Source organism: Neoarius graeffei, chromosome 22 (genome assembly GCF_027579695.1).
Source record: "Neoarius graeffei isolate fNeoGra1 chromosome 22, fNeoGra1.pri, whole genome shotgun sequence".
Taxonomy (NCBI): domain Eukaryota; kingdom Metazoa; phylum Chordata; class Actinopteri; order Siluriformes; family Ariidae; genus Neoarius; species Neoarius graeffei.
In genome coordinates this window covers 13225726-13248478 of record NC_083590.1, presented here as the reverse complement: position 1 = coordinate 13248478, position 22753 = coordinate 13225726, and the positions used below count along the sequence as shown (strand labels likewise).

Below are 22753 nucleotides of genomic sequence, written 5' to 3'. Positions count from 1 at the left end.
CTTCATTCTCACCGTCATGTCTTAACGGTATTTATTGGTCACATAATTCACATCACACATGAATCGATCCTGATAGACTTCAGTAACTTATAGATTATTCCTCAGTGCTCACACTAATATCTCACACCTCATTTACTGTAATACACATTGGCTTTTTATACTACTGAATTATTATATTGATCCTATTTTGTTTGATACTGTTATAAACAGATATCGCCTGATGTTATTTAGGTTTTCTTGAAATTTATGTCAAAATGTTTTGGAAATATTAATTTGTATAGAAATATTTTCCAATAAATGGAGTATTAGAATAATTTATTGTTTTGTTATAATTATGTCGTAAATTGTAATTAATTTAGGACTTGTTTAATTTTATTATTATTAGATGATTGATTGATTGATTGATTGATTATTCATAATTTGTAACTATAGCTACGGATTGGTATCAATCTGTTTCTAAATAGTTAATTTGTAATATTTACGTGTAACTCTCTGTTCCATCCATTATTTACATGATTAGTCTAGTTTCATTTCATTTTTCATTCTGTGCAATTGAATGTATTTGTTTATCTTTTTTAATTGCTGATCTGGAACAGTATATGAGGGTCCACATGCCTCCGGGCAGCAGGAAATGACATTACTTTTGTGGACCCTGACCCTGTCTCCATCTCTGTGGAAACCAGAATTGTTCTGTCATGTTGTAATGTACACTTTGTTTTCTTCTCTGTTGTGCATGAATTGTCTATGTATTTTCTATTTGGTCAAATAAATAGATACTGCAGTAATCTTCCTGAATGTATCCATCCATCCATTATCTGTAACCACTTATCCTGTTCTACAGGGTCACACGCAAGCTGGAGTCTATCCCAGCTGACAATGGGTGAGAGGCGGGGTTCACCCTGGACAAGTCGCCAGGTCATCACAGGGCTGACACATAGACACAGACAACCATTCACACTCACCACTCACATTCACACCTACGGTCAATTTAGAGTCACCAGTTAGCCTAACCTGCATGTCTTTGGACTGTGGGGCAAACCAGAACACCCAGAAGAAACCCACGCGGACACGGGGAGAACATGCAAACTCCACACAGAAAGGCCCTCGCCGGCTGCTGGGCTCGAACCCAGGACCTTCTTGCTGTGAGGCGACAGTGCTAACCACTACACCACCGTGCCGCCCCCACTTATAGATAATGAACTTTAATTATATATATTTTTTAATTGTAAATTTTGTTAATTATGCCTTAGATATCATGGTAATGTGCAAATAATGTAATGTATCTACATTGGTTGTAAAATTAAAACGCTATGCTAAAAAAAACCCTGCTATGCTAACCTCCAATCAATGTACAACTTGTGGTGTAAAAGAAAATGTCAGACACCTGCTTCTAGATTATATCAAATATCCAAACTTTCATGACAAATTATTTTTTAAAAAGATAAACAATTAGAAATTAATATTAAAAATGTACTTTTACATAAAGAATTTTATAATGACATTTATAAGTTTATTATTGAAAAAGAAATAATTTAATTTTGGAAAGAAAAAAAAGAAACTCGTATTTAATGTGTGTGTGTGTGTGTGTGTGTGTGTGTGTGCGCACTTGGTCACAATCAGTGGCGGAACAACTGCACACAAGGCCCCGCGGCAAAACACCAATCAGCCCCCCTCCCCATGGCGAAATTGCAAACAAACAAATTAGAAGGCTTGCGGCATATCGGCCTACTCAGGCTATATCTAACAAAAAGCAGTTTTTAAGAACATAGCCTTTGGACCTAGCCATGACGAAATTGCAAACAAACAGAAGGCCTGCGGCATATAATCAGGCTATATTAGAACAGAACTTGCTCAAAGTTTTTATTATTATTATTATTATTATTTATTTTTTTTTATAGGCCTACAGGTACATAGCCTTCCATTCATTTTTTATTATGTTCCAAATAGACACTAAACAACAACAAAAATCCAGCAATCATGAATGATACACCCTCATTGTGTAAGCACGTCTTCAACTACAAAGCCGACACGGAAACTTGCGTTCGTCATTAAAAAGGCATTCGACGTGCCTTGCACTCTACAAAGTCGTCGACTATTTGAGGGATGTTAAGAGCTCTTGCTCGCTCATTCTCAGTTGATAAAATGGCCAATCCACAGAGTCTCTCTTGACCCACTGCGCTCCTGAGATAATTTCTCATCTCATCTCATTATCTCAAGCCGCTTTATCCTTCTACAGGGTCGCAGGCAAGCTGGAGCCTATCCCAGCTGACTACGGGCGAAAGGCAGGGTACACCCTGGACAAGTCGCCAGGTCATCACAGGGCTGACACATAGACACAGACAACCATTCACACTCACATTCACACCTACGGTCAATTTAGAGTCACCAGTTAACCTAACCTGCATGTCTTTGGACTGTGGGGGAAACCGGAGCACCCGGAGGAAACCCACGCGGACACGGGGAGAACATGCAAACTCCACACAGAAAGGCCCTCGCCGGCCCCGGGGCTCGAACCCAGGACCTTCTTGCTGTGAGGCGACAGCGCTAACCACTACACCACCGTGCCACCCTGAGATAATTTATCAATTTTAATTTGGAGAAAGAGTGCTCTGCTGTCGCAACTGAGATGGGGAGAGTGAGAAAAAGCAAGAAGGCCATGCACACCTCAATAAATGTAGAAGTTACTGCTGGATGATTTACTACCAGCAACCTGGCCAGGCTAAGCACAGATGTGCGTCTCGCTATCTGCTCCTTGAAACAAGCCCTAAATGACACTAGTCAATATCCTGACTATAGTGATCACACAGTCGACGGGCCACTTCGTATAGCTCCTCGTCCTTGGCATGCCGGAGCGTATTTGGATGAATAGCCTCAAACAAATGAGCAGTCCGATTTAAACTGACAAACCTTTGTGACAGCTGCTGAATGATTACATCAAGGCATGCATAGAACACATTCACCCGAAAATAATGCTCTGCATCGGACAACAACCGACAACCATAACCAGGCATGCACCTTCCTAGTCTTGTTGTATGTTGTCAGACGGATGAGGACGTTAGGCAGCCTTTAGAGAATACCCATCATGCATTGCAGTTTTTTTGCAAATTCCTCAAATGAAAAATGAAAAGGAACTGTGAAAAGGATCACAGGTTTTTTATTTTATTTTTTTTAACCATGATAAGAATGTGTACCAAAAATGAGAGCTATATAGGTCAACTAGTCTGTAATCATGCGAAAACTTGTAGGTTTCAAGGAATTTCCAATGAAATCGCATAAGGCACACTTATTGGGAGGGCCTGAAAGCCCTGTACGGCTAGGGGGAGGGCCTAAGGCCCAAGGGGCAATGGCCCCACCCATGCCCTTTAGCCCCGCCCCTCCTTTAGCTCCTGGTCACAATATGTGAACTCATCTCATCTCATTATCTGTAGCCGCTTTATCCTGTTCTACAGGGTCGCAGGCAAGCTGGAGCCTATACCAGCTGACTATGGGTGAAAGGCGGGGTACACCCTGGACAAGTCACCAGGTCATCACAGGGCTGACACTTATGGCGCTTTTCCACTACCCTTTTTCAGCTCACTTCAGCTCACTTCAGCCCGACACGGCTCGCGTTTCGACTACCTTAGAGCAGCACGACTCAGCTCGCTTCAGCCCTGCTTAGCACCCAAAACTCGCACGGTTTTGGAGTAGGGCTGAAGCGAGCCAAACCGAGCCGAGTGGAGCTAGGGGCGTGAGGAGACACTCCCCTGTGCACTGATTGGTGAGGAGGAGTGTCCTCACATGCCCACACACGCCCCGCGAGCGCGCTGGGATCTGTAAACACCGTAAACCCGGAAGAAGAATAATTACGAATTACGAGAATTTCTGAAGCCTTATGCGCCTCTTATGTGCCTCTTATGCGCTCATCTATACGCTCTTGCCAGTATCTGTTGGCGTTGTCGGTGACAACAAGCCACAGCACCAAGACCAGCAACACTAACGACTCCATGTTTATTGTTTACTATCCGGGTCGTGAGACTACTGCTTAAAAGATCACTGATGTCACTGTTTGCGCCGCCTAACGACATCACGTGACGTCCACCCACTTTCGCTAACTCCACCCAATGTGTCCACCCACTTCCAGCCAGCACGGTTCAGCGCGGTTGTAGTCGAAATGCAACTCCAACAGCCCCACCCCACTCAGCCCGACTGAGCACGGCACGGCTCAGCCCAACTCAGCCGCGTTGATAGTGGAAAAGCGGCAATAGACAGAGACAACCATTCACACTCACATTCACACCTACAGTCAATTTAGAGTCACCAGTTAACCTAACCTGCATGTCTTTGGACTGTGGGGGAAACCGGAGCACCCGGAGGAAACCCACGTGGACAAGGGGAGAACATGCAAACTCCACACAGAAAGGCCCTCTCCGGCCCCGGGGCTCGAACCCACCTGGACCTTCTTGCTGTGAGGCGACAGCGCTAACCACTACACCACCGTGCCGCCCAATATGTGAACTAGTAGTTCTAATCCTTATAGGACACCAAATCACTTCGAGTGGGCGTGTCCATAAAAGAAGCTCAAATCAAATCAAATTAATGGTTATTGTACCAATCCGGCGTCACGGTGGTGTCGTGGTTAGCGCCGTCGCCTCACAGCAAGAAGGTCTGGGTTCGAGCCCCGTGGCCGGCGAGGGCCTTTCTGTGCGGAGTTTGCATGTTCTCCCCGTGTCCGCGTGGGTTTCCTCCGGGTGCTCCGGTTTCCCCCACAGTCCAAAGACATGCAGGTTAGGTTAACTGGTGACTCTAAATTGACCGTAGGTGTGAATGTGAGTGTGAATGGTTGTCTGTGTCTATGTGTCAGCCCTGTGATGACCTGGCGACTTGTCCAGGGTGTACCCCGCCTTTCGCCCGTAGTCAGCTGGGATAGGCTCCAGCTTGCCTGTGACCCTGTAGAACAGGATAAAGCGGCTAGAGATAATGAGATGTACCAATTCTCCAGTCCGCTAGGTGGCAGTGACATAGCAGTCTTGACTCCAAACCAATCCGAAGAAAAAGAAACCCGGAAGTTGTTGCAGTGAAGAGGTGTGTTGGTTTTGAATATTCAGCCAGTAAATGGAATAATTTTATTTAATTAATAGTCTATTTAAATAAGTTGATATTGTTGTAAAATATTATTAATGATTTTAATCCGCGGGGTTTATCAGTAACACTCTGCTGGTTGTTGTTTTCCAGGGGACAGGAACATGGACATCCGCTTCACCAAAGGGAAGTCTGCGGTGCTGGAGCGCTCCCTGTCGCGGCCCCGGACGGAGGTGAGCCTGAGCGCCTTCGCGCTGCTCTTCTCGGAGATGGTGCAGTACTGCCAGAGCCGCGTCTACTCCGTGTCCGAGCTGCAGGCGCGGCTGGCGGACCTGGGCCGGGGGGTGGGAGCGGCCCTGCTGGACCTGCTGGTGCTGCGGGAGAAGAACGGCAAGAGGGAGACCAAAGTGCTCAACATCCTGCTCTTCATCAAGGCACGGCTTTTTCATCTCTCTCTCTCTCTCTCTCTCATACACATCAACCCCAAATAGGCGTCACCTGCACTACAGGGTCTCAAAATCCTTACTTTCTATAACAAAATCCTTAGTAACTTCTAACATAACCATGCATAAAATAATCTTACCTCCACATGTTTCAGCAATAACTATTAAACTGTGATATGTTGCACATTGCATTAAATCCAAAATGATGAAAAATGACATGAAAATTATATACACAGTAACAATTGTATTGGTCAACAAGTCTTAGAAAGTACACTACCGTTCAAAAGTTTGGGGCCACTTTGAAATGTCCTTATTTTTGAAAGAAAAGCACTGTTCTTTTCAATGAAGATCACTTTAAACTAATCAGAAATGCACTCTATACATTGCTAATGTGGTAAATGACTATTCTAGCTGCAAATGTCTGGTTTTTGGTAGCCTGGGCCCACCCATCCTAAAGGGCCCCATACACGTTCAAAAAAGTCGTCAAAATTTTGTATCAAAATTTTGATATCAAAATTTTGATACACAATTTTGATGTAAAATGTCCACATATGATTCAATGTTTTTTCTATCAAAAATTCAGTATTGTCAAAAACTTTGACATGGACGCAGCAGTGGCCGTAGCACTTGTGTTCGCTTTGTACAATGAACCGCCTCGGCATCGACGGAAATGGTCGAAAGACTGGTTTTTGAAACGGCGAACGTACGGTCACGTCAACCTCCTCAGAGAACTTCGTCTCAAAGAACCAGAGGACTTCTGTAATTTCCTTAGGATGGATGCCCCATCCTTCGATGAATTATTGGACCTTGTCAAGCCATTGATATTGAAAGAAGACACTGTGATGCGTTCATCTATACCACCAAGTGAACGCTTGTCCATCAAGCCCCCCACACACGCATCAATAATTTGACGACTCTTCAAAAAATATCAAAGTGATTTGATATGTCAAAATTTGGGTTCAAAATTTTTACATCAAATTTTTGACATCAAAACACCCTACACACGATCAAACTTTGTATCAAAATTTTGATACAAAATTTTGACGACTTTTTTGAACGTGTATGGGGCCCTTAAGGCCCAATCCCAATTCTAATTTCTACCCCTCCCCCTTCCCCTTGGCCCTTCCCCTTGAAACTGAGCTACAAGGGATAGGGCTTGAAATTCAACCCTTACGTATTGGGATAGCCCTTCAACGATCGCATACGTCATCGCGTACCTCCGTCAGCGTTTACGTTAGCAAAACGCGACCAAATGCGTCATTGGCTGCGACCAGCCGCTACAGTCAGAGCCAGAGGCAGAACCAGAAATCTCTGCTGGCAGGGTGTGATTTGTTAACTAACACCACTGAATGGGATATCTTTGGCGCTTCGTGCACCACATCCGACAGAATGAGGTGTCAGAACACTCATGTAAACAATAAAAGCGAGAATAACAGAACAAAACGTACGCAGTTAAGCAACCGAAAACAATACTCACTCCCAAAGCTTTTTAGCAGCAGCTTGGATTTCAGAAATCGCTGCTCATTCTCAGCTCGAAAGCGAATCAAGCGGCGTGTTTCCTCTGAATAACAACTTAAAACACGTAAATAATGGAGAAAATACATTTATGACAATCTTTCGCCGCGGGAACCGCCATCTTTCTGAAATCCGCATGAAATCTCGCTGAAATCCGCATGGCATTGTGGGAAATCACTCAAACCCCTTCGTTCGGAGTCAGCTCCAGGAAAATCTCCGTTTGGAGGGGTACAGAAGCCCTACCCCTTCCCCTACCCCTCCGCGTTAACTGGGATTGGGATACCCCTACCCCTTCACGTGAACGCGCAAAATGGAGGGGAAGGGCCAAGGGGTTGGTCCAAGGGGTGAAATGGGATTCGGCCTAAGTGTGGTGCAACACGGGGGCCTGTTAGTCTGGCAAGGCAAGCTATCTCCACCTCTTCCAAGCTCCCGAAAAATCGGGAGCCAATCAACTTTGAGCATCTCCAACGGCCCTGGGTAGAGGCGTGTTCAAGGCAGTGACGTAGTAGAACTGCGACCGGAAGCCATAGATTGTTTACAGAATCTATGCCGGAAGCGCTTCATTCACTAGAAACATTACGAACATGGAGCAGCGGCAAGCCTTTGACACAGCGGTAGATGCCAGGCTTTCGTCTAAACGGGGGAACAGGGGCGCTGCGCCCTCTTACTCTCGGCGTGCGCCCCCTTACCGACTCCGTGAAAACATCCCAGCAACACCACGTGACAATGTGTCTGATCATCAAATACGTTATAATTGCTCCAAAAATATTCCAATCATAGTAGATACACCGCCAGACGGTGCAAAAACAATCCGAATTGGCGTTTTCCAGACTGAGGCGCCATGTTGTTTAGTTGTTTACTTGTTGCTGCTGCTCTCGCGGGATTTGACATGGGTTACATACAAGGTCAGCTGACTTGTAGAGCGAGATTTCTCGAGACTGAATGACCTTTCACCCACCGGCGCGGGAGCTTTTGACAGAAGTAGTTCGCGAGTTGTTTTTGTTGACACTTGGGCATTTAAAGATGTCATCCCGCAGCACGAAACGGAAGAAAGCCAAAGACTGTCCAGGGCAGAAGAAGATTACTTCTTTCTTTTTCAATGTTGACAGACAATTTATTACAATTTCCCTCTCAGATAGCCTCAGAATGTCCCATTGTAGCATTTTTCAAAGGCTTTGCACGGCGGGGGGGACAACCAGCACCATCCCCCCCGCTTCGCTCCCTCGCCATGGTGAGCGCCCTCATACTAAATTTTTCTAGAAAAAACCCTGGATGCTGTATTGAAAGCATTCAACGGGAAGTTCTCATTGAAAACGGAGCAAAGAGCAGCCCTGGAGGTATTTATTCTCCTCCTCCTCCTTCCTGTTACTCAAGCAGTTTCCGTCAAGTCACATACATCAGAGGAAAGAGTGATGTGATTGGTTTAAGCTTCGTCACAGCCTTTTCTGGCTTCGACCAGTAGCAAACTGAGGCATTTCAGGGCGGCGGGTCAACCATGCGCTTTGGGAAACAGTTGGGCTTAATATCTTTACCAGACCAGTGCTCACAGAGCTTTGAAGTTGCGTTAGCCAGACTAGGTTTTTGGTGCAATATCTCCATAGGTGTATAGAGGCCCATTTCCAGCAACTCTCACTCCAGTGTTCTAATGGTACAATGTGTTTGCTCATTGCCTCAGAAGGCTAATGGATGATTAGAAAACCCTTGTACAATCATGTTAGCACAGCTGAAAACAGTTGATCTCTTTAGAGAAGCTATAAAACTGACCTTCCTTTGAGCAGATTGAGTTTCTGGAGCATCACATTTGTGGGGTCGATTAAAGGCTCAAAACGGCCAGAAAAATGTCTCGACTATATTTTCTATTCATTTTACAACTTATGGTGGTAAATAAAAGTGTGACTTTTCATGGAAAACACAAAATTGTCTGGGTGACCCCAAACTTTTGAACGGTAGTGTAAGTAAATATAAATTGCCTGAGAACTTCGTCCAGCATGTTGAAAATCGCCTCGCCCGTGCCGATATTGCACACGGGCATGTCTATGATTCTTGACTTCGCCCCTCTGTTTACGTCGAAGATCCGCACCAAAACGGCCAGTCGCTTGTCCGTCTTTTTGTCATTGGATTCGTCGATCATCAAGGAAAATGGCTACGTCCGGCAGTGCTGGATGATCGGTAGTGTAGCTTCGGGGGCCAAGCTCTTTTTGATTATTTGCGTTGTTTTGGTGCGCCTACAGCTGATAGATTTCGCAATCGTACTGTCCGTGCAAATTCGCGGCAACAGTTCTGTCAGGTGGTCCGCAACGGCTAGCGGCAAATTGTGCTGAGCAATAAAATTACAGATCGTAACTTCTGCTCTTATTACACTTGTTGGTTGATCATCAGTCTTAGGCTTTGCAAACATCGTCATTTGCGGCTGATTCTGTTTCTGGTGCAAATTTCGCTGATGTAGTTTGGACCTCATGTGTTCCCTCACGTTGTAAACTCCAGATGCTGCAACTTTTATATCTCTCACACAAACTGTGCAGTGCACGTACTCCTCATTTTTCACCTGAACAATGATGCCATTAAATGTCTCCTTCCATTCAGGAAGATGCCGCCCGCCGTATCTCATTTTCTTTCTCGGTGTTCCCATTCTTTCACTCAGCAGACGCTATTCAAAATCTCTCAGGTGTAAACAATGTCGCTCTGCACAATGAGAAAATCGTTCGAACAATGACCGTTTGGCACGTTTAAATGCAGATCGTGCGCATGACCGGAACGAGCGAAGTCTCGCAGTCGCGATACTGCACGAGGCTTGAGGAATAAACATCCGGTTTCACATAGTCTGGGTTATCTGCCCCTGCATACACGCTGTTCTTTGTCTATAAATCGAGCTTTTGTATGTTTTTGCGACAATCAGCTGACGATGTTCAAGTAAGATACACAAAATAGATTTAGGTCAGAAAATACTGAAAATCCGTAAGACTTTGTTTATACGCCCGTACGCCCTTGAAATGAGCTAAAATCCGTATAGTTTCTGGACAATCCGTATAGGTTGACATGTCTGCCTCGCTCAAGGGCACCTCAGCCCAAGGCCGTCCCATATTAACCTAACTGCATGTCTTTGGACTGTGGGGAAACCCACGCAGACACAGGGAGAACATGCAAACTCCGCACAGAAAGGCCCTCGCCGGCCGCTGGGTTCGAACCCAGAACCTTCGAACCCAGAAACCGGCTCTTCCATTATTGCTGTTTCTTCCACGTTTTCTTGATGCCGTGTTCTAGAAACAGCACACTAAAACTAAAGCCAGTATCTCACTGGGCTGTGACAAATTGCAAACGTCATTCACGAGAGAGTTTCAAAAGTGTCTTGAAACGTTCGTGGGGCTTCTCAAGTTCCTCGCATGAGTCGCAAAGTGTCGCTCCTTCATCACTGAAATTTTGAACGTGTTCAAAAAATTTGCGTGACACGATTTCTCTCAAAATAGCCGCAAATGCGTCGCTGGTGTCGCAAAGCCATCACGAACCCTTCTCAAGTCAGTTTCCGTGAGGCTTCCTCTACTTCCCTGCCTGCTGAGGGAAAGCCGGGCTGCGACAGCCTGCGACTAGTTGGAGAGACAAACAATTGCGGTAAAATATGCGAATATCAATTCAGTGTGATTCCAATTGAAAATTGTTGCTAATTCGCATATTTTATTGCAATTGTTGGGTCTCCAACTAGTCGCAGGCTGTCGCAGCCCACTGAGCTACTACCCGTAGCTTCATCTCATCTCATCTCATTATCTGTAGCCGCTTTATCCTTCTACAGGGTCGCAGGCAAGCTGGAGCCTATCCCAGCTGACTACGGGCGAAAGGCGGGGTACACCCTGGACAAGTCGCCAGGTCATCACAGGGCTGACACATAGACACAGACAACCATTCACACTCACATTCACACCTACGCTCAATTTAGAGTCACCAGTTAACCTAACCTGCATGTCTTTGGACTGTGGGGGAAACCGGAGCACCCGGAGGAAACCCACGCGGACACGGGGAGAACATGCAGACTCCACACAGAAAGGCCCTCGCCGGCCCCAGGGCTCGAACCCAGGACCTTCTTGCTGTGAGGCGACAGGGCTAACCACTACACCACCGTGCCGCCCCCCCCCTTAGCTTCAAAGCCACAAAATGCAACTTTGATGGAAAAAAAATATATAATAAATTCTTCACGTCGAAAGAAGGAGGAACGTTTCACTTGTTTTGGCATGATGAATTATTAACACGAGGAAATACTCGTAATTCGCAACTAAAAAGACTCCAGCTACACTGGCAGCTTGACCATGCTTTCTAGTGCGATCGTGTTGCGCTTGCGCAGAACTGGGTTTTTGCACCCAAACCACAGGAAGTCCATAAAAGGTTATAGAAACCCTAATGAGGCGGAGTTTTAAAATGTTAGAAAAATTACAGTGGGCACTTTTCTAATATTCTTATGTGGCTATTGAAAAAATGTATGGTCTGACAAAGGGGGGGGATGTCATGGGCACCCCAGGACCCCAGCTACGCCCCTGGAACACACACATGAGCGCACACACACACCCAGAGCAGTGGGCAGCCATGTTAACAGCACCTGGAGAGCAGTTGGGAGTTTGATGCCTCGTTCAAGGGCACCTCAGCCCAAGGCCGTCCCATATTAACCTAACCACATGTCTTTGGACTGTGGGGGAAACCCACGCAGACAACATGCAAACTTCACACAGAAAGGTCCCCGCTGGCCACTGGGCTCGAACCCAGAACCTTCTTACTGTGAGGCGACTGTGCTAACCACTACACCACCGTGCCCCCTTTTTATTAGATACAAAACAAGACACTAGTCCATAGACTGTGCATACAAGATGTGTGGAATGAACCAAGGGAAGCGGTAGATTTTTAAAGTGCAAAATTCAGGATTCAAAGATTTTTTTTTATTGTCAATTCACTATATATCCAGGACATATAGGAGAATCGAAATGCCGTTTCTCTCTCACCTTACTTGTAAAATCAGATAAATATTTATATTAAGAAAAGCAATATTTATATAATATAGGTAAAAATACACTCTAAAATCAATGTACAAAATAGCAGTAGTCTAAATACAGTACGATATCTGTAACGGAGAAGGTGCTAGAAGAGTAACTTATGAGGTGTATATGAGCAGTAGTGCAAATGATCAATAGCAGCAGTAATGCAAATGTTTGCAGTGTGATGTGCAAACGGATGAAAGTGAGTTTCTTGTGTGAATGAACATGTTATAGATCAGGAGTAGGTAGTAATAAATCCTTAAGTGATTTCTACAGTATCAGTGATTAGTAGTATATACACCGTACCAGTCAAAAGTTTGTACACTGAAAAAGATTTAAGCATTTTCTAAAAATCACTGAAATATTACTTTCCTTTGTTGAACAAAACAAGTGTCACCAGACAAAACAAACCTCGCCCGGTAGCACTTATGATGAATATGAAGGAAGATCTCATCTCATCTCATTATCTCTAGCTGCTTTATCCTGTTCTACAGGGTTGCAGGCAAGCTGGAGCCTATCCCAGCTGACTACGGGCGAAAGGCGGGGTACACCCTGGACAAGTCGCCAGGTCATCACAGGGCTGACACATAGACACAGACAACCATTCATACTCGCATTCACACCTACGGTCAATTTAGAGTCACCAGTTAACCTAACCTGCATGTCTTTGGACTGTGGGGGAAACCGGAGCACCCGGAGGAAACCCACGCGGACACGGGGAGAACATGCAGACTCCGCACAGAAAGGCCCTCGCCGGCCACGGGGCTCGAACCCGGACCTTCTTGCTGTGAGGCGACAGCGCTAACCACTACACCACCGTGCCGCCCCATGAAGGAAGATATCGTAAAAAAAAAATCAATAGGTCCCCTATGGATCCATGTGGCTACTGCTTATAAATAAAATAGTTTTCTGATCCCATGTCCATACAGTAAATATAGCATATATATTTACTCTGAGGCAGTAGAACAAAAATTAAGCTTAATCCAAAAATGAACAGTTTAAAAATCATAGAAGTAAAATATACCAAGTGTCTGTACTTTATATTATTCTACTCTTACCTCTTACAGTTTTCAAAATTGAAACTTCCGAACCAAGGCTGACATACACACGCTGTCGCCATGACCCAAACTCTTATTTCCTGGAAATGGCCCGGCGCTAGAGCTCAGTGGAACGCACTTTCTCTCTGTAATAAGCATAAACACGTCTGAAAGTGAGTTCTTTAATCTAGTCCGTTTATTTTGAATAGTCAACTGAATTGTATACACTCACCGGCCATTTTAATTGGAACACGTGCATGCGCAGTGTGTGATTGTTACATTCTTACAGCACGATGACATAGTGGTTAGCGCCTCTATATGAGGCAGTAGACACAACAAAAACGATTTTGACCTTTTTGGTGACTTTGATGGATGAATTTTAAAAAGTTAGAGGTTCTATTTGAGAGCAATGCCCAAGATTGATCCAGCCATTTTCCCATAAGATCGTTAACTAAAAAAACAAACCAACCCTGACCGAAAACAATACCTCGCCCCCTGGTGGACTCTGTCCCGGACGAGGTAAAAATGCGCTATATTCTAAATCATGTTGGTTCACGTTATCTATCAAGCTACTAAACGAGGGTCAATATTCGCAAACCAGTCATCTCTTGCATTTGGATCTAACTAACTTCATCATGGAGGATTGGTTTTCTTCGCTTGAGATATAAACTCTTAATCAATTCAAACTTCCACGCACAACAAAACGGCACTTTATTTTATTTTGTGTCCAAACAACTCAATCTTTGTCTCGTCTGACAATAAAATGTTCCTCCAGAAAGCTGTTTCTTTCTCCATGTGGTCAACTGTAGACTTTAGTCGAGTTTGAAGGTGTGGAGTTTGGAGCAGGGGCTGCTTTCTTGGCCAGCAGCAGTAAACAGTGACACTGGTGTTCCAGCAGCTTGTAGTTCATGGTAGGCTTGTGCCTTGGTGGTTCCTGACCATCTGAACCAGTTTCCTTTCAGCTGACTGGGACAGTTCGGATCGTCTTCCAGGAAAGTGGCTCGACAAAGTGGCTCCACATCCCAATAACTTGTACCTGTCAAAGAAACCCTTGTTATATTGTGCTCAGAGAAGCTACCAGCTGTAGTCAGGCGTCATGAAGTTAAGAGGCATTGGTCTTGGCAAGTTGAGACATTTTGTAACTTTTAGCACCACTGAATTAACAATCTAAGTGGGTGTTTTATATTTGTGATTCTGCGTGTATAATTTTGACCTTGTGTTGATTTCAGAAAACTTGTGCACTAGTTATGTTTTTTGTGTTTTGTAATCATTCTGCTGCAGAAAACACCAGGCCAAAGAAATCCCTGAAAGTCCAATATCACTTTAACGTTCATGTCCGTGTATGTAAACTTCTGACTGCAACTGTCAGTTTGTTAACCAACTGCTCGTAAAGAATTAATAACACTTAACACTGACAAGGAAAAACGTGTAACCTTTTCCAGTTTTAAAGAGCTGCTTCCAGAGTTTGCAGTTGTTGTAAAAATATATCTCGATAGCTATAAAATGCCCAAAAAAAGTGACATCATTTCATTCCAGTATTACGATTATGACCTCACATTATCCAGCCTGAGTGTAGTGCACTTATCTATGGAAAAACAAAGTGATTGTAAAACGTCTGTCTATAAAGTGCACTTCAGAGTGTAAAGGTCGTTACATGATGTTGAGAAATCTGTTAGATGGTAACGGTTTGTGTTTGTAGGTGAACGTGTGGAAGTCTCTGTTCGGTAAGGAAGCGGACAAGCTGGAGCAGGCCAACGATGACGACAAGACGTACTACATCATCGAGAAGGAGCCGCTGGTGAACGCGTTCATCTCCGTGCCGAAAGAGAACAGCACACTGAACTGCGCCGCCTTCACCGCCGGCATAGTGGAAGCCATTCTGACTCACAGCGGCTTCCCTGCCAAGGTCACGGCCCACTGGCACAAGGGCACCACGCTCATGATCAAATTCGACGAAGCCGTCATCGCCCGAGACAAGCAGCTGGACGGGAGGTAGAGGGGGATGAAGAGTGGCGTGTGCTGTCTGTACAAGAAGTGGACTTGTGTGTGTGTGTGTGTTAAAGAAGTTACAGTCATTTTCATTCAGGTCATTTTCAACATCTAGTAGTTTAAAAAAAAAAAATCAGTGGACTTTTTTTTGAATTACTGGAAAATTAAAAATGCAGGAAAAGGAACAGTTTAGTGAAAGTTTACGCAGATCCTGTGCCTGAATTATTAAAGCCACCAAGAACTTCTTTGGTCTGCTCAAAGAATGAATGTAGATTAATTTGTACTTGCAGATCGAAAAGCCGATATGTGAGAAACTCTGTTTTGCTTCTCGTGGTTGATTTTAAAACCACAAACAAGAACTTACCTGCAGATGAAAGTCTGACTCATTTGCTTCAGACTTCTGCAGTATATGAGCACTTGGAGAACGCATCCAGAGATGGTGTGTGTGTGTGTGTGTGTGTGTGTGTGTGTGTGTGTGTGTGTGTGTGTGTGTGTGTGTGTGTGTGTGTGTGTGTGTATGATTATTCGGTGTTGGGTCAGTTATCAGTGGATATGTCTGTTTGTGTCTGCCTTTCCACAGCTCTGTATTGTATTGTGTTCAGTTTATTATGATTGTTTACCTGAGTAAGGCTTTGGTAAGGCTTCATCTTGGTGCTGATGTGACTTTCGTTTTCTTTATTGTGAAGAGAAATGACTTATTGGACAATAAAAGTGTAAACATGTTCAAAAAAGTATGTTATGTAGTTGTATTATTAGTGATTTTGTGGTGTACTGCTTCCATGCACGTTTAAATTGCTCCTGCTTTATACTGAAGTACATACGGGTCGTTCTAAAATTCGGGGTGGGTTTCGCGTCTCCAACACTACGTTCAGACTGCAACCTGAAACGACCCATATCCGATTTGTTGTGAAATCCGATTTTTTTGTTAGGCCGTTCACATTACCAATTATATGAGACTTGTATGCGATCTCCAATATGAACGGAAAACGACTCAAAAGTGTCCCGCATGCGCAAATTGACACATAATAAGCACATCTACGTATTACGTAAACAAAAAAAAGCGCACTCTTCAAGTTTAATGATTTTTGTTTGTTTGTTTGTTTGTTTGTTTGTTTGTTTGTTTGTTTGTTTAATTATCTGGTTAGTGTTAAAGTGTGAGGTCTCCTGTGTGTTTTTGTTTCTGAACTGAAATGAAAATGTGTAGCCTGGTAACGAGGGTTGACTCCTAAATGTCTCTCTAATTTCTATATAAGTGCACTACATGTTACTAGGAAGTAATGGATTTTTAAACTCTATATAGTGCACTCGAGCTTCAGTAGGCAGTCATTTGGGATACGGCCGCTGTATTACCAAACTCTTAATTCAGGCTTAATAATTTGCACATATTTATTTCGTCATATTAATAAACTTTTTCTACATTTTTATAAATATTTATTTAGATTGTTTATAGCCAGCTGAATTCTGCAGCTTCTCTCAGCGCTGGCTCAAGGTGCAGAAACACCAGTGCAGTTTGCTATGGAGATGAGGCGAGACCTGGCGATGTGGTTTTTGTGGCGGTGGCGGAACTCACACAATAATCTGATTAATGTGGGCAGCAGACTAATGAGACTGAAGGTGTCAAATTACTGGAAATTTCCAGAACAATCTTATCTTGTAATACAGGATGGTTTAAGTTATAAATCAGTTATAGAAACTGTTTTATTTAATCAGGCTAACAGATCAACATCCAGGTCCCTACCAAATCCACCATTAGCTTGATCAATTCTATAAAAGTCTATTTAAATTCTGAAAACTGTACAATTGTTGTTGTTTTCCACCAAAGAGGCGGGATTAGCCAACGCAGAATAGTGACGTTTGTCTCTTGTTGATGACGTGTAGGTTGCATGAATGCGACCTGTCCGGTCAGACTGCAGTCGCATGTGAAAATATCGGATATGCATCGGATTTAGGACCACATATCCAAGCGGCCTGGGTCGCATGTGAAAAAATCGGATCTGTGTCGTTCAGATTGTCAATAACAAATCGGATACAGGTCGCATATGGGCAAAACAATCGGATATGGGTCGTTTCAGGGTGCAGTCTGAACGTAGTCTATGATAAACCTTTTATTTCCACCAAATATTGAATCAGTTTTGATTGAACAATAATGCAAATTGTGACAAACTTTCACCAATAGCGATGCTTGATGTCCATTTTAGACCCATCCATCCATTATCTGTAGCCGCTTATCCTGTGCAGGGTCGCAGGCAAGCTGGAGCCTATCCCAGCTGACTATGGGTGAGAGGCGGGGTACACCCTGGACAAGTCGCCAGGTCATCGCAGGGCTGACACATACAAACAACCATTCACATTCACACCTACGGTCAATTTAGAGCCACCAGTTAGCCGACTGCATGTCTTTGGACTGTGGGGGAAACCGGAGCACCCGGAGGAAACCCACGCAGACACGGGGAGAACATGCAAACTCCACAGAAAGGCCCTCGCCAGCTACTGGGCTTGAACTCGGAACCTTCTTGCTGTGAGGTGACAGTGCTAACCATTGCACCACCGTGCCACCCCATTTTAGACCCAATTTATCCATAAAACATTAACTAAATGACCCCACCCCTCCCCCCACATCACTGGCTGTCTTTGGCTCCTGATTCATCCATTCAACTCCAATAAACAGAAAGTGATTCAGTCTAACAGTCTGTTTTTGGGGGCTTATTTTATTAACTGTTATAAAATCAACTGCATAGAAAGTCAATTTTCTGTATGATGTGAAATTTCAGTCAAAGAAAAAAAAAATTTTTTATCCATCCCAATGTTCTTGTCAACTCTTGGCTGTTATATAATCCACAAAGATTTAATAATACGCATGACACCTGCACCGAGTGAGGCCACTTCCTCTAGCAGGAAACTTCAGAAAGGCAGTGAGGTACGTTATGTTCTGTTTCTTCTCTCGTTAATTTAAACAAAATGTTGAGGATTTTACACCAACAGTAGATTATTCATCAACTCTGTTATGATATTGGTGTGAATTTCTCACTCATTTTTTTAAATCAACAATAATATGATTAAAATACATTAAATTATTTTTTTTATACATGCCGTGTGGTCACTGGTTTTGAGGTTCGCATGTGGAGTTAAGACACAAAATGGTGGGAAAAAATGTCAACTCTGTGATCATGAATCCTGTTAATGGATTGCCCGGTTGAACCATAACAGAGTTAACGATGACTAACGGAGTCAACGCTTGAAAATGTACCCTTAATTATAGAACGGGACATATAAAGTATGTCTGCATAATAACCTTATAAGTACAGTTCACTCTTTATAAAGATGGGGACGGATCCACCTTTTGGTGAAGTTGCTTCATCTCACACTGAAAAAATGAGAAAAATCCAACCTTTAATTGAAATAAAATTATTTTTTAAAAAATCCCTCAAGAAATATATTTTGTACAAAAAAAAAGCCACTATTATTGGCACCCCGAGAACTTCTCGTGAACACAATGTCACTGAAGCACATTTCCCATTTAAATTGTACATGTGTGAGTTGACTGGAGTGTGTAGGGACTTTCAAGCTGTAATCCATGATTTCCTGATTAACTGGGGGGCAAATATGATGCAACACAGAGACCAAATTCCCTCAACATCAACATGGGAAAGATAAGAGACACACAAACCAAATGAATAAGTGTGTTGACCTTCATAAGTCAGGGAATGGTTATTAAAAAAAAAGCTACTCACCTGAAAATGTCCATTTCCTGTGTCCTGCTAGGGCAAAAATAAAAAAGTGGACACCAACTGGAACTGTTACAAACTCGCCTGGAAGAGGAGACGAGTTTATTTTGCCCCATGCACAGTGAGGAGGAGGGTCAGAGAGGCAAAAAATAAATAATAATAATAATAATGATCACCAAAGATCACTGTGGGTGAATTACAATAAAAAGTAAAGTCTTGGGGTTTCCGAGTCTCCAAAACCACCATCAGACTCCATCTCCATGCCAACAGATTATTTAGAGGGTTTGCCAGAAAAAAAAAATCCTTTTCTTTCAGTTAACCACAAACCTAATCACCTGAAGTTTGTGAAACTCTACTCCAACTTTGACTGGAACTGTGTTCTCTGGTCTGATGGAAGAAAAATGGAGCTTCTTTTTTTTCCAATAAACACTTGCGGTGAGTTTGGTGTAAAAAGAAGGATGGCTAAAATGAAAAGAACCTGATCCCAACTGTAAAATATGGTGGAAGTTCTGCAATGTTTTGGAGCTTTTGTTCCTCCAAAGGCCCTGGAAACCTTGTACAAGGCATCATGGACTCCATGAAACACCAGCATTTTAAATCAGAATCTGGCTGCTTCTGCCAGTAAACTAAAACTGGGTCATCATTGGACCTTCCAGCAGGACATTGATCTGCTGTCCAAATCAACACAAAAATGGTTCGCTGAGCACAGAATCAACCTTCAGCCATGGCCATCTCAGTCCCCTGAGCTGAACCCCAGTGAAAACCTGTGGGCTGAGCTGAAAAGGGGAGAGCACAAGAGAAGGTCTCGGACCCTGGATGATGTGGAGAGATTGTGTAAAGAGGAATGGGCCCAGATGCTGTGCTCTGTATCTCCAACCTTATAAAATGTTATTGGAGAGACTCGGTGCTGTTTTACTGGCAAAGGGGGTTGTTAAAAAGTTAAAGTCCTTCCTGTGCCATGTGGCGCATTGGGCGGCGCCGATCTCCATTTCCGCAGCCCTCGGCCTCTTGCCTATTACATAGCTAGGGTTACAGTACAGAGTATTAAATGCAGGGATGCCAGTAATAGTGGCACATTTTGTGTTTTTGTTGGAAATAATTTTCTTGATGAGAGATTTATTTTTATCTGAATACATTTATTTCAGGGGCGGCACGGTGGTGTAGTGGTTAGCGCTGTCGCCTCACAGCAAGAAGGTCTGGGTTCGAGCCCCGTGGCCGGCGAGGGCCTTTCTGTGCGGAGTTTGCATGTTCTCCCCATGTCCGTGTGGGTTTCCTCCGGGTGCTCCGGTTTCCCCCACATTCCAAAGACATGCAGATTAGGCTAATTGGTAGCTCTAAATTGACTGTGAGTGTGAATGGTTGTTTGTTTCTACATGTCAGCCCTGTGATGACCTGGCGACTTGCCCAGGGTGAACCCCACCTCTCACCCATAGTCAGCTGGGATAGGCTCCAGCTTGCCTGCAACCCTGTAGAACAGGATAAGCGGCGACAGATAAAACCAGTATCTCACTGGGCTGCAACAGCCTGCGACTAGTTGGAGACACAACAATTGCGAGAAAATATGTGAATTAGTGACAATTTTCACTTGGAATCACACTGAATTGATATTCACATATTTTATCGCGATTGTTGTGTCTCCAACTAATCACAGGCTGTCGCAGCCCAGTGAGATACTGGCTGAAGAACTGGCACTTCCTGTCTCATGGAAACTGACTTGAGAAGGGTTCGTGACGGCTTTGCGACACCAGCGATGCATTTGCGGCTATTTTGAGAGAAATTTTGTCGCGCAAATTTTTTGAACATGTTCAAAATTTCAGCGACGAAGGAGCAACACTGCGACTCATGCGAGGAAATTGAGAAGCCCCACGAATGTTTCAAGACACTTTTGAAACTCTCTCGCAAATGACGTTCGCAATTTGTGGCAGCCCAGTGAGATACTGGCTTAATGGATGGATGGATGGAACTTGTGTATTTTTTGTGTGTGGAAGTCTCCATATAATATAAAGAACATTACACAGTGGAGTGAAAATGTGAAATGTATCTTCTTGTGTTGAATAAATAAATAAACATAGATACATACATTCTCCACTTGAAGATAAACTTCATATCTTCATACAACTGTGTAATTATCAGTAATATTTGATCTTTTGTGGATCTTCTTCTTCTTTTGGCTGCTCCTGATTAGGGGTCACCACAGCGGATCTTTCGTCTCCATTGCTCCCTGTCTTCCGCATCCTTCTCTACCACACCTGCCACTTTCATGTCCTCTCTCACCACATCCATGTATCTCCTCTTTGGCCTTCCTCATTTTCGTTTGCCTGGCAGCTCCATCCTCAACATTCTCCTTCCATCATGCTCTGCATCTCTTCTCAGGATGTGCCCATACCATCCCAGACTCATCTCTCTTAGCTTCATTCCCAAGCTCTCCACATGTGCTGTCCCTCTGATGTGCTCGTTCCTTATCCTGTCCAACCTCGTCACTCCCATCGCAAACCTTAACATCCTCAACTCCACCACCTCCAACTTTGCCTCCTGTTTCTTCGTTAAGGGTACGGTCTCCAATCCATACATCACAACTGGTCTCACTACTGTCTTATACATCTTACCTTTCACTTTTGCCGGGACTTTCCTATCACAAATGACTCCCGAAATCCTTCTCCAACTGCTCCACCCTGCCTGCGCTCTCTTTCTCACCTCACTATCACAGCGCCCATTTTCCTGCACAGTTGACCCCAGGTACTTGAATTCACCGACTTTCTTTACGTCTACTCCTTGCATCTTCACTCCACTCTCATCCCCGTTCTCATTGATTCACATGTATTTGTATGTTTTGTGGATGTACACTACCGTTCAAAAGTTTGGGGTCACCCAGACATATTTGTGTTTTCCATGAAAAGTCACACTTTTATTTCCCACCATAAGTTGTAAAATGAATAGAAAATATAGTCAAGACATTTTTCTGGCCATTTTGAGCATTTAATCGACCCCACAAATGTGATGCTCCAGAAACTCAATCTGCTCAAAGGAAGGTCAGTTTTATAGCTTCTCTAAAGAGCTCAACTGTTTTCAGCTGTGCTAGCATGATTGTACAAGGGTTTTCTAATCATCCATTAGCCTTCTGAGGCAATGAGCAAACACATTGTACCATTAGAACACTGGAGTGAGAGCTGCTGGAAATGGGCCTCTATACACCTATAGAGATATTGCACCAAAAACCAGACATTTGCAGCTAGAATAGTCATTTAGCACATTAGCAATGTATAGAGTGGATTTCTGATTAGTTTAAAGTGATCTTCATTGAAAAGAACAGTGCTTTTCTTTCAAAAATAAGGGAATTTCAAAGTGACCCCAAACTTTTGAACGGTAGTCTCATCTCATTATCTCTAGCCGCTTTATCCTTCTACAGGGTCGCAGGCAAGCTGGAGCCTATCCCAGCTGACTATGGGCGAAAGGCGGGGTACACCCTGGACAAGTCGCCAGGTCATCACAGGGCTGACACATAGACACAGACAACCATTCACACTCACATTCACACCTACGCTCAATTTAGAGTCACCAGTTAACCTAACCTGCATGTCTTTGGACTGTGGGGGAAACCGGAGCACCCGGAGGAAACCCACGCGGACACGGGGAGAACATGCAAACTCCACACAGAAGGGCCCTCGCCGGCCCCGGGGCTCGAACCCAGGACCTTCTTGCTGTGAGGCGACAGCGCTAACCACTACACCACCGTGCCGCCTTGAACGGTAGTGTATATGAGAATTAAAACTCTTCTGTGCACCAATAACTTTCTTTCTTTCTTTATTCTAACAACTCAAGCTCTTTTAAATCTAAAAAAAAGGGAAATAATAAACTGTATTTACAGGTAATGATAGAAAGCCCAGAGATGACAGGACTCTGTGTATAATCTAATAGGTACAGTCAGGGTCACGTGACAGGCGATCACGTGACCAACCCGGAAGTGGTGTCGATAT

At 43.9% G+C, this 22753-nt stretch overlaps 1 protein-coding gene across 1 annotated transcript; it reads left to right on the top strand.

The window, feature by feature from the left end:
* The first annotated feature begins 4999 nt into the window (after window positions 1-4999).
* LOC132870656 (trafficking protein particle complex subunit 5-like) lies at window positions 5000-15785 on the top strand. Its single transcript, XM_060904405.1, has 3 exons — window positions 5000-5061; window positions 5212-5492; window positions 14765-15785. The coding sequence occupies exons 2-3, from the start codon at window positions 5223-5225 to the stop codon at window positions 15059-15061; spliced, it is 567 nt and encodes a 188-aa protein (XP_060760388.1). The 5' UTR covers window positions 5000-5061; window positions 5212-5222; the 3' UTR covers window positions 15062-15785.
* Window positions 15786-22753: the final 6968 nt, after the last annotated feature.

What these genes read in the sequence shown, in the direction of transcription:
- LOC132870656 (XM_060904405.1), top strand. Translation starts at nt 5,223, where the DNA reads ATGGACATCCGCTTCACCAAAGGGAAGTCTGCGGTGCTGGAGCGCTCC. An exon ending in ACATCCTGCTCTTCATCAAG is followed by an intron (nt 5,493 to 14,764) that starts GCACGGCTTTTT and finishes TTGTGTTTGTAG; the next exon opens with GTGAACGTGTGGAAGTCTCT.